This window comes from Dreissena polymorpha, chromosome 5 (assembly GCF_020536995.1).
Source record: "Dreissena polymorpha isolate Duluth1 chromosome 5, UMN_Dpol_1.0, whole genome shotgun sequence".
NCBI classification, from domain to species: Eukaryota; Metazoa; Mollusca; class Bivalvia; order Myida; family Dreissenidae; genus Dreissena; species Dreissena polymorpha.
The window spans coordinates 54585802-54596861 of NC_068359.1; the positions used below are offsets into that span (position 1 = coordinate 54585802).

An 11060-nucleotide genomic window follows, 5' to 3' on the forward strand; every position below is an offset into this window, starting at 1 on the left:
CCTTTTTTATGAAATGGTTTATGTTAGTAATCTGTCAGGTACTTTTGCCCAACCTCATACGAAACCAAAACTATTCTTTCAAATGTTGCATAATGTTATTATATAGATAGGCGAGTTTTCCTATTCGGTGATTTAGGAAGTTTCGATTATTGTTTAAATGTATTTATGTATAATAGCAATTGTATTATGACATGTTATTACATATACATCGCATATATCGTATCTGAATGGTAAAATGCAATTAGGTATTAATAATTCGTTTGTATATTAGGAATAAACTACGATATGTGAAAGAAGACTAACGTACGGTTGAGATTTAATACGATTTCAAGTTTTGATTTTAAACTTGGTATGCCCACGGGAATGATATTCAAGCCACTGTTTGTTAAACAGATGTTACGTGCCTTGGAGGTTGTTGTAATTGTTGGAACTGCTTGTATTGCTATTAAAGGGTACTGAGTCAGGGTCAACATCTTTGCCCGCGGTACAAAGCTTTAATAAGTGACAACGAGCATGTGCAATTGAATATTTTAATTGTTGTCCAGAAACCAGGAGCCAAATCAATCGCAAATGTGAAATTTCATTATGAGGGTTTAAAATAATGAGACGCACTCGACCCTTTGGGATATGCAACAGCACGAAAGGGAGGGGACTGCTGCAAATAACATGAAGCAATTTATGTAAACTCTCCGTTCAACACGTATATGCATACATTAGACATAAATATACATTAAAACGTTCTGAGTCTAATGAATATAAAGCTCTACAGTTCTAAAGTTCATAAAATGTGTATGTACAGACACACGCATATGTACCGGTATATGAACATGAATATAGTAAATTGTTCTATTAATATTTTAAAGGGGAAATTAAAACGAAGCTTACCGTGCAAGCACGGCAGACAAACTATTATCAAAGCATATCACAAGCCTCACACCAGAATCCATTATTTGACAAAGGAAAAATGCATTTAATATAATACGATTTGTTACACTACTTTTCGACTAACAATGTGTACAGAACAATAGGAATGACATGTAATGAATGCACATAGACATCTGCATAAAGAAATCCTCTTATCAGTGTGCATGACTACGTTATATGTGCACATAAACAAAATGTGACTCTTTGGGCGACTTAGCTCACAGTACGTGAGACCACAACTACTCACATAAAGTTGTGGCGCTCACTGAGAGGAAAGATTGTAGAGGACAACCGTTTGAATTATTCAATGAAAAACATATAATGAAAAATATTGGTTGCAAATTTCTCATGGTAAGTTTTAAATACTAAAAATCTTTTTAAATATCTAGTGACAAAATATTGATAAGCAATCACAGAAGCCTTTCGGTAATTCCCACCAAGTCGCACAATATTTTGATTTAACTCGTCTCTGAAAATTGAGCATAAAATACACGTGCACTGTAAAAATGTGCATTTTGTCGCGCACTTGTAAATATTACGAAAACATAGCGTTTTAAATATGTTGACTTAAGATATGTGTAAGAAAAAAGTTGTATTATCGATCGAGCTTGATGTTCAATCAAAGACGGCTTATTGTTTGACTTGCTTTCTCTACTGTTACATTTTTATTTTCATATGTCGATAAAAAGACAATTACTTCAACAATGAAAATTACTAATTGTCGTTTTATTATTAATATATAACTTTAAATCATGCGATTTATTAACGATATCATGTGTTCAAATGTATTTTCTGTTTGGTAATTTATATTAAAACATCCACTACTTTACGTTCAAATCGTTTACTGTGTTAACAAAATAACCACAATTTTGTTAACGGCGAACTTAATCTTTGCGGCCTGTTTACATTAAACAGTTTCGTTGTCCGATAAATGAAGGTCATGCGGTTTTATCTGAGTGCAGGCATAAACCGGTTGCGTGTGTTAGATAACACATTTCATATGTTTCTGAAACTTTGATTGATACAGCCAGTACGCAAAACAAAAGATGTTGTCGAAGCTGAGTTATGTATCGCGACCAATGGATCGGCCATATTTGTACACCACGTTTGCTGAGCGTCTTCATCAACTTGCGGAAGCTCAACCTAAAAAGAAAGCGTTTGTATTCTACGACTTCCATGGATCCCGGTCCTCTTTGACTCGTAGGCAGCTGCTTGAACAGTCGGTAGCGGTTGGAAAACGTTTTGTTCAACTTGGGGTTTAGAAAGGCACACCGGTTGCGATGAGCATGTACAATTCCTTCGACATGTTGCTGCTACATACCGGATTGATACTAGCAGGCGTCGTTCCTGTTTATTTGAGTACAACACTGAAAGACGGAAGTGATTTAATCGATATGTTGAATGCGATGGAAGTAGAAATTCTAATTATGGATGTACTCAGTACAGATGCAGTGGCAATCATAGAAACACTTTTTGACAATAGCTGTCTAACGGTCTCTTTAAAACACATTCTCTACTCGGGTAACATTATCGAGGACCATGCTGGCAAGATTACTAAAATGTACATCAAAGAGTTTCTTGTGAGTCCTGCTCCAGAGGATGTTGTGTTCCCAGATCTTCAACCGGAAGACACATGGGCCCATTTTTGCTCCTCTGGTTCCACGGGAAAACCGCTATCAATCACGTACACACACTTGGAATACTCAACTGGACTGCCCTGACCAATGCTGCATTTGGTAAAAATGACGAAAGTGTTTGGTTCTGCGACATAACATTCAGTTGGGTGGTGGGATATCCACGGACAAATTTTACTGAGGGTACTACGAGCGTCTTCGTTGACATGCGAATAACGGTGTCAGGAAAAGAAGTCAAACGTGTCTTCGATATCATAGAAGCGGAACGATACGATGTTGTATACCTGCCGGGATACTTACTGAGGGATGTATGCAGTCGTCCTGATTTGTCAGATAAATTAATATTCGTGAAAAGCTTTGTGTTGTCAGGCGAACGTATTTCTCGTTCAGCGGAGACCGAGTTGCAAAATATCGCTCCTACAGCTTCACTCCACTCCTACTATGGAACCACAGAGACGGGCGGCACTGCTTCGTATACAATGACGGATCCCTCACAGTGGGAAGATGGCATTATTGGTATGGACCCGTTTATAAGTACATGTAAAATAAATTGCTACACAAATTTGGTAAGACATTAGATATGCATAATTTTATTATCTAACAAAGCGACTAAAGTATACAAAAATACACAAGCCGCTGGTTTATACATAAGAATACTATATTTCAAGGTAATTTTGAATGAATATTATACTCTAGGTTCGCCGTTCCGGGGTGTTGAGATGAAACTAGTGGATGACAATTGGTGTGAAGTACCAAAAGGTTAATCCGGCGAATTGCTTGTCCGCTGTGCATGGCGGTTTAGAGGGTATAAGACCAAAGAATTCGGAGTTGATGACCTAAACTGTTTTCACACCGGCGACGTAGCCTTTCTTCGAGACAACTATCAGTTGGTTATAAACGGCCGTAAAAAGGAACTTATCTCGATTGGCACATCGAAGTTCTTACCTTGGCAAATTGAACGATCTGAAGGCATAAAAATGTGGTGCTTAAATCTATTAAATATACACTTTTTCTCTCACATCATACTCAATGTAAATCAGAAAGACAATGCATGTGACATCAATGTTATTGAGAATTGATCATAAACAATACATCTAATATCAACATTATTGTTGCTCTGTTCAAACAATTAAAGTACCAAGTACTTCTTTTTTCAGTTCAATTTCATTTTCTCTTGAACCTGGTCTGTTTGGCCTGAACAATTGCTGAGGTAGATGGAGGGGATTCTGGGGCCAAGTGTTTTGCCAGTCTTCTTGGATCACCTTCTTCCAAGACCATTTTTTTGCCCATTCCTACTTTATCCTTAATCCGTTTTTTGTACAGCATTTCTGCAATCTCTGGAACGTAGCCATAGGTCTTGGCTACTTTCTCTGGAAAGACTGACCAGCGCTTGCTTTTTTTGTTGTAGCATCTGTGATACCTGTGTTAACAACAAAAAAGAATGTATTACCAAAAAATAATATGACAACTAACTAATTTGTATTAACAATATTATTGCATGAAACTGACACAGATGACCTATGTTCCCCCAATAGGCTTTTTCACAAATATCCGCCATCAGGGCAAAAAAAAGAGTATTTGTGTAAATACATAAAATCATAATTATTGTAAAAAATAATTTACTGAATTAATTTAAAATTAAATGAGTGAAAAAACTCATTTAATTTCTTGAATAATCAAATATTGCAAATGGAATGAAGTACTTATGGTCAATATTTTATGTTCAACAGATAATACTGGTTTAAATAACTAACAGGTTTAGTACTTATTGCCTGTATTATATCTTTATTGTTTCATAATGCATTGTGCAACTACAGTGACTGATAAATGAGTAAAATTTGATAGTATGATATCAGTTTTAGGTTATTCAAAATAACACAAAATGTTTGTTTACTGCTGCTATAATTAAATGCAATGAAAGGGGCATATTGATATACAATGTGCATATTATTTCCAACAAGGTTCAAAAACTCTTTTTTCTATAGTTTCATAGAAAATCAATGAGTGTTCCTGAGGTTTGGAAAAGAAAGGGATAAGAAAATATAACAAAAGGGAATAAATACAAAACAAAGTATCATCTACTATTCAACAATGAAATTTGAAGTAAACATGTTTAGTAGTTTTATGGGGAAGAGAGAGACGGACAAAACTAGAACTATATATTCTTGACTTGTTGACATATTTACATCTGCATTATGTTACATCTAAACAGACATAAAAAGCTATAATTAAATATAAACCAGTTAACCTTATTTCTCTATCTTTGTTGGTTTTCAGAGGTCTATTGCTGTGGTAGTTGTGGTCGATAGCTGCCAATAGGTTGCGGATTCTGTACACAGGCGGTGTATATGCAAACCTCTTTGCACAGTACATCAAAATTAACTGGTGGAACACTTCTATGTCAGCAGTGGTTCTGAAATAATAGGACACAATTATAAACTTTTGAAAATGTTTCCATGTTGGCTTTATTGAATTCCTGATGAGCATCACATAAAGTTAAAAATACAAAAAAATATATTGAAAAACTAACATAAACAAATTACCTGTAATTCAGGTAATATGACACTTTGCTTAAGAATCTCTTGTCCAGGATCACAGCACTCAGGTCTTGTAAAACTCTTGCATGGTCTGAAGTTGAAAGCCAGGGTTTTTCACGCACTTCGTTTTCATCTAAAGGATCAAGAAGACACCCATTTATTCCAGTTCCTTGAGACAGGATCCATTCGTGCTTGTTTGTGATGTGATGTAAAACTCCGCGCCATATGCTCTAGAAAAAACAAAGGTGACTTTTTATAAAAACAAGTATAAGAATGTATCAGCTAGATTCTGATTTATAAGTATTTAATATGAAACTTTTGATGGCATGACACTATCAATAAGTTTATTGTCACTGATATGCTTTGAATTTACCTTCTTCAGAAATATATACATCTCTAATGACACAAGAGATGTCACTGTAGTTCAGTATCAGATAATAACTTCCCCCAATTATTGCTTTAAAATGTAAATATAAACAAAATGTTACACTGTTGTAGCAAGGCCTCCTTAGTCGCACTGATGCCCTCCAAAAAGTGCCTTAACTCAGTTTTAGTTTAAACAAAACTAACCAAACGAGTAAACCTTATCACATCAGTGAGACTTAGCAACTGAAATATGGGTCTTCTAGTTGTATATCGGAAACAAACTGGTCTACTGACTGATAAACAGACCGACCGACATCGAGAAAAACAATATACCCCTCCTATTCAGGGGGTGGGGTATGAAAATTTGATGGGGGAATTAACATCATAAGTGTAGGAGAAGATAAGAGAGAATAGTGAAAGACTCACAGGACACTTGGACAAGATGCACTACATGGAAAAAAAAGCACGCACACAAATATTACATACCATAAATTCTTCATAGGAGTCAGCCTTGCTGCAGGCAAACCATTCTATACATAAATGGTGACGTCACTACGTTATTGTCAGTAAGACCGGTGTGACACAATGGCAGGCAAACCAGAAGTGGTTTACAATGTCCTTCAGCCATGGTATTAAAATTCGGTTTGCTTTCTTCTTCACAATCTGAAAATAACAAAATAATAAAAACACATTTAATTACATGTCAGTTAAAACTCCAAATAAATTTACAAACACTATAATATTGAATAAAATTGTTAATCCAGTACCGCATGTTGTCTTATTTCTACTTGTTGTCTACGGTTTCTCAAATATTTGATCTATAATGAAAATGAAAGCAAACAAAGGTAAATAAATAAGATTTTTAACCTTTCCAAGACGTTTACCAAGGTTTTTGGCAGCATGCCAAATATCATGTGAATGCTTGATTTCTGGGTACTTTTTTTCTACAAAAGAAAACAAAAAAGTGTAACAAATATAAGTGGCTTTCAATTAAGTTGCATAACTATAGCACACAACACAATGTTTAATGCTTTACAACTTTTGTACTATTGTATCAATGCATTTCAACAATATAAACAATAAATATAAACAAACATTTGAATTGTAGATGGAAATTAGATGAAAATTTATAATATATCAAAAAAGCTCATGATTTCCCAAGTCGGGAAACATTTTCCCAATTCAATAGGTCCGGGCTCCATTCCCAAATTCAATAAATCCAGCATGGAAACATTTTCAATAGTTTATAATTATGTCCTATTATTTCAGAAACACTGCTGACATAGAAGTGCTCCACCAGTTAATTTTGATGTACTGTGCAAAGAGGTTTGCATATACACCGCCTGTGTACAGAATCGGCAACCTATTGGCAGCTATCGACAACAGCTACCACAGCAACAGTCCTCTGAAAACCAACAAAGATGGAAAAATAAGGTAAACTGGTTTATATTTAATTATAGCTTTTTATGTCTGTTTAGATGTAACATAATGCAGATGTAAATATGTCAACATATCAAGAATATATAGTTGTGTTATGTCTCTCTCTTCCCCATGAAACTACTTAACATGTTTACTTCAAATTGCATTGTTGGATAGTAGATGATGCTTTGTTCATTGTATTTATTCCCTTTTGTTATATTTTAGTATCCCTTTCTTTTCCAAACTCAGGAACACTCATTGATTTTCTATGAAACTATAGAAAAAAAAGAGTTTTTTAATCTTGTTGGGAATAATTTGCACATTGTATATCAATATGTTCCTTTAATTGCATTTAATTATAGCAGCAGTAAACAAACATTTTGTGTAATTTTGAATAACCTAAAAGTGATATCATACTATCAAATTTTACTCATTTATCAGTCACTGTAGTTGCACAATGCATTATCAAACAATAAAGATATAATACAGGCAATAAGTACTAAATATGTTAGTTATTTAAACCAGTATTATCTGTTGAACATAAAATATTGACCATAAGTACTCCATCCCATTTGCAATATTTGATTATTCAAGAAATTAAATGAGTTTTTTCACTCATTTAATTTAAAATTAATTCAGTAAATTGTGTTTTAGAATAATTATGATTTTAAGTATTTACACAAATACTCATTTTTTTGCCCTGATGGCGGATATTTGTGAAAAAGCCTATTTTGGGAACATATAGGTCATCTGTGACAGGTTCCTGCAATAATATTGTTAATACAAATTAGTTAGTTGTCATATTATTTTTTGGTAATACATTTTTTTTTGTTAACACAGGTATCACAGATGCTAAAACAAAAAAAGCAAGCGCTGGTCAGTCTTTCCAGAAAAAGTAGCCAATACCTATGGCTATGTTCCAGAGATGGCAGAAATGCTGTACAAAACAAGGGCTGTTTGTAAAACATGCATGCCCCCCATATGGGCTGTCCAATGTAGTGGCAGCCATTGTGGGAATACGTTTTTTGTCACTGTGACCTTTGACCTAGTGACCTGAAAATCAATAGGGGTCATCTGCGATTCATGATCAATGTACCTATGAAGTGTCATGATCCTAGGCAAAAGCGTTCTTGAGTTATCATCCGGAAGCAATTTTACTGTTTCGGGTAACAGTGACCTTGACCTTTGACCTGAAAATCAATATGGGTCATCTGCAAGTCATGATCAATGTACCTATGAAGTTTCATGATCCTAGGCGTAAGCGTTCTTGAGTAATCATCCGGAAACCATTTAACTATTTCGGGTCACCGTGACCTTGACCTTTGACCAAGTGACCTCAAAATCAATAGGGGTCATCTGCGAGTCATGATTTATCTACCCATGAAGTTTCATGATCCTAGGCATATGCGTTCTCCAGTTATCATCCGAAAACCATCTTACTATTTCGGGTCACCATGACCTTGACCTTTGACCTAGTGACCTCAAAATCAATAGGGGTCATCTGCGAATCATGATCAATCTACCCATGAAGTTTCATGATCCTAGGCAAATGCGTTCTTGAGTTATCATCCGAAAACCATTTTACTATTTCGGGTCACTGTGACCTTTGACCTAGTGACCTCAAAATCAATAGGGGTCATCTGCGAGTCATGATCAATCTACCTATGAAGTTTCATAATCCTAGGAGTATGCGTTCTTGAGTTATCATCTGAAAATCATTTTACTTTTTCGGGTCACTGTGACCTTGACTTTTGACCTTGTGACCTCAAAATCAATAGGGGTCATCTGCGAGTCATGATCAATCTACCTATGAAGTTTCATGATCCTAGGCGTATGCGTTCTTGAGTTATCATCCGCAAACCATTTTACTATTTCGGGTCACCATGACCTTGACCTTTGACCTAGTGACCTCAAAATCAATAGGGGTCATCTGTGAGTCATGATCTATCTAACGATGAAGTTTCATAATCCTAGTTGTATGTGTTCTTGAGTTATCATCCGGAAACCATTTTACTATTTCGGGTCACCGTGACCTTGACCTTTGACGTAGTGACCTCAAAATCTATAGGGGTCATCTGCAAGTCATGATCAATCTACCTATGAAGTTTCTTGATCCTAGGAGTATGCGTTCTTGAGTTATCATCCGGAAACCATTTTACTATTTCGGGTCACCGTAACCTTGACCTAGTGGTCTCAAAATCAATAGGGGTCATCTGCGAGTCATGATCAATGTACGTATGAAGTTTCATGATCCTAGCCCCAAGCGTTTTTGAGTTATCACCTGGAAACCACCTGGTGGACGGACTGACCGACAGACCGACCGACATGTGCAAAGCAATATACCCCCTCTTTTTTTTTTTTTTTTTTTATTCAATATCATACATACAATGTAACAATGTAAACATGTATATGATCATACAACATAGTGATTGTACAAAGCAATAAAGTCCAGACATGTTATACAAGATATGCTAATATATATTTATTTTTTTAGAGAGAAAAGAAAAGAACAACAGAGGAATAGTTATGAAAAATGATGAGTTGTATAAAGTTGGAAGAAAGCATACTGGACTTGTGTGTTTTGTTGTATATTCACAATGATCTTGTCAGATAAAAAAAAATATAAAAAAAAATAAACAAAACTATTTTAGAGAGATAAACTAACATTAGAATGAAATGTATTTAAGTGGACAAAACATTATGAGAATTTTATCCGATTCCATTTTTGTTCAAAGATTTGTAATGTGTCATTACTGAGGGCTATTTCTTTCTCAATCTGTATTTTTAGTTTAAGACTATGGACAAAACAATTAAAATTTGGTACTTGTTTTTTGTACTTCATGTTTTAGATAAAATATTTCATCAATATAACCATAAAATACACAATATTATTACAGTCTATTGATTTCAATGAGTTAATTCCGAAACTTACATTTAAGAAAGATAGTTTAACGTTTAGTTGATGTTGTTCAAGAAAGGATATTAATTGATTCCAAATAGTCTGGATGTGTTTGCACTCCTTCTTCGAAGGGGGGTATAAAAAGGATTAAGAATAAAGTAGGAATGGGCAAAAAAATGGTCTTGGAAGAAGGTGATCTAAGAAGAATGGCAAAACACTTGGCCCAAGAATCCCCTCCATCTACTTCAGCAATTGTTAAGGCCAAACAGACCAGGTTCAAGAGAAAATGAAATTGAACTGAAAAAAGAAGTACTTGGTACTTTAATTGTTTGGTCAGAGCAACAATAATGTTGATATTAGATGTATTGCTTATGCTCAATTCTCAATAACATTGAGGTCACATGCATTGTCATTCTGATTTACATTGATTATGATGTGAGTGAAAAAGTGTATATTTAATAGATTTAAGCACCACCTTTTTATGCCTTCAGATCGAATGATCGGGGTATAATATTTTTGGCCTGTCTTTCTGTCTGTCATCATTGTATGTGTGTGTCTGTCTGTCATTGTATGTGTGTGTCTGTCAATGTATGTGAGTGTCTGTCCCAAAACTTTAAACTTGGCCATAACTTTTGCAATATTGATGATAGCAACTTGATATTTGGCATGCGTATCTCATAAAGCTGCATATTTTGAGTGGTGAAAGGTCAAGGTTATCCTGCAAGGTCAAAGGTCAAGGTAAAATATATGGGTGGGGGCATTGTGTTTCACAATCACAGCTCTTGTTGATATATAAAAAGCATGGCAGTTATTGGAATTGGCTAGCCTTGCATTTCTACAAAAATATATATCAAAGATATTGCGTTTAAATGTTAAAGGCATTTTACCTAAACACATTTGATAAGTGCAGGTAACCCTTAATTTTGCCAGAGCTGTGACTCGTTCTCAAGTTTGAAATTTCATTCTTGTTGTTGAAAATCTATTTCTCTGAAATCATAAAAAATATTTAGTCATACTTGGATTACTTGTTCAGGGGAACTTGATTAGGCAGGTATCCATCAATGATTTTAACATGGTTATGGTCATTTTTTGACTTGGACTTTTCATTGTGAATGTTTAAGCCAAGGTCCCTGTCTTGGCAACTGTAAAGTTCTTTGGTTCACATTATGTTATCCACACAAGGAAACACATTTGTCAAGGCTTGGTAACCCTACAATTAATGGTCGCCACTTATTATCTAACACTGGGAAAAGTGGAAGACGCTGGGAGTAGACGGCTGTT

General features: G+C 35.0%; 2 protein-coding genes and 1 long non-coding RNA gene across 7 annotated transcripts; 2 read left to right on the plus strand and 1 right to left on the minus strand.

The window, feature by feature from the left end:
* The first annotated feature begins 2657 nt into the window (after window positions 1-2657).
* Window positions 2658-5108, plus strand: LOC127881326 (uncharacterized). Of its 2 annotated transcripts, XR_008050009.1 has the most exons (3): window positions 2658-3074; window positions 3255-3537; window positions 4836-5108. XR_008050009.1 is itself a non-coding variant. In XM_052429087.1 (2 exons), the coding sequence occupies exons 1-2, from the start codon at window positions 2765-2767 to the stop codon at window positions 3320-3322; spliced, it is 378 nt and encodes a 125-aa protein (XP_052285047.1). In that variant the 5' UTR covers window positions 2658-2764; the 3' UTR covers window positions 3323-3456. The 2 variants fall into 2 exon arrangements, 1 of the variants encoding a protein (XP_052285047.1); XM_052429087.1 differs by lacking the exon at window positions 4836-5108 and having other exon boundaries at window positions 3255-3456.
* LOC127881321 (uncharacterized) lies at window positions 3133-6027 on the minus strand. 4 transcript variants are annotated; one of them, XM_052429080.1, is made up of 5 exons: window positions 5469-5607; window positions 5102-5325; window positions 4807-4971; window positions 3704-3978; window positions 3133-3521 (listed from the first exon to the last, which is right to left on the minus strand). In XM_052429080.1, exons 1-4 carry the CDS (start codon window positions 5487-5489, stop codon window positions 3723-3725), a joined length of 666 nt encoding a protein of 221 aa, XP_052285040.1. In that variant the 5' UTR covers window positions 5490-5607; the 3' UTR covers window positions 3133-3521; window positions 3704-3722. The 4 variants fall into 4 exon arrangements, with proteins under 4 accessions (XP_052285040.1, XP_052285039.1, XP_052285041.1 ...); XM_052429079.1 differs by having other exon boundaries at window positions 3697-3978; XM_052429081.1 differs by lacking the exon at window positions 5469-5607 and adding an exon at window positions 5948-6027 and having other exon boundaries at window positions 3133-3978.
* Window positions 6024-9267, plus strand: LOC127881327 (uncharacterized). Its single transcript, XR_008050010.1, has 3 exons — window positions 6024-6090; window positions 6731-6895; window positions 7721-9267. It is a non-coding gene; the product is annotated as an uncharacterized LOC127881327 (long non-coding RNA).
* Window positions 9268-11060: the final 1793 nt, after the last annotated feature.

Bases quoted from the DNA above. Each gene is read 5' to 3' on its own strand.
- LOC127881321 (XM_052429080.1), bottom strand. From the start codon at position 5,489: ATGTATATATTTCTGAAGAAG. The intron at 5,326-5,468 runs GTAAATTCAAAG...TGTTTTTTCTAG, and splicing joins TGTATATATTTCTGAAGAAG to AGCATATGGCGCGGAGTTTT. The intron at 3,979-4,806 runs GTTAACTGGTTT...TTGTTAACACAG, and splicing joins AACAAAGATAGAGAAATAAG to GTATCACAGATGCTACAACA.
- LOC127881326 (XM_052429087.1), top strand. From the start codon at position 2,765: ATGCGAATAACGGTGTCAGGAAAAGAAGTCAAACGTGTCTTCGATATC. The intron at 3,075-3,254 runs GTATGGACCCGT...ATTATACTCTAG, and splicing joins GTGGGAAGATGGCATTATTG to GTTCGCCGTTCCGGGGTGTT.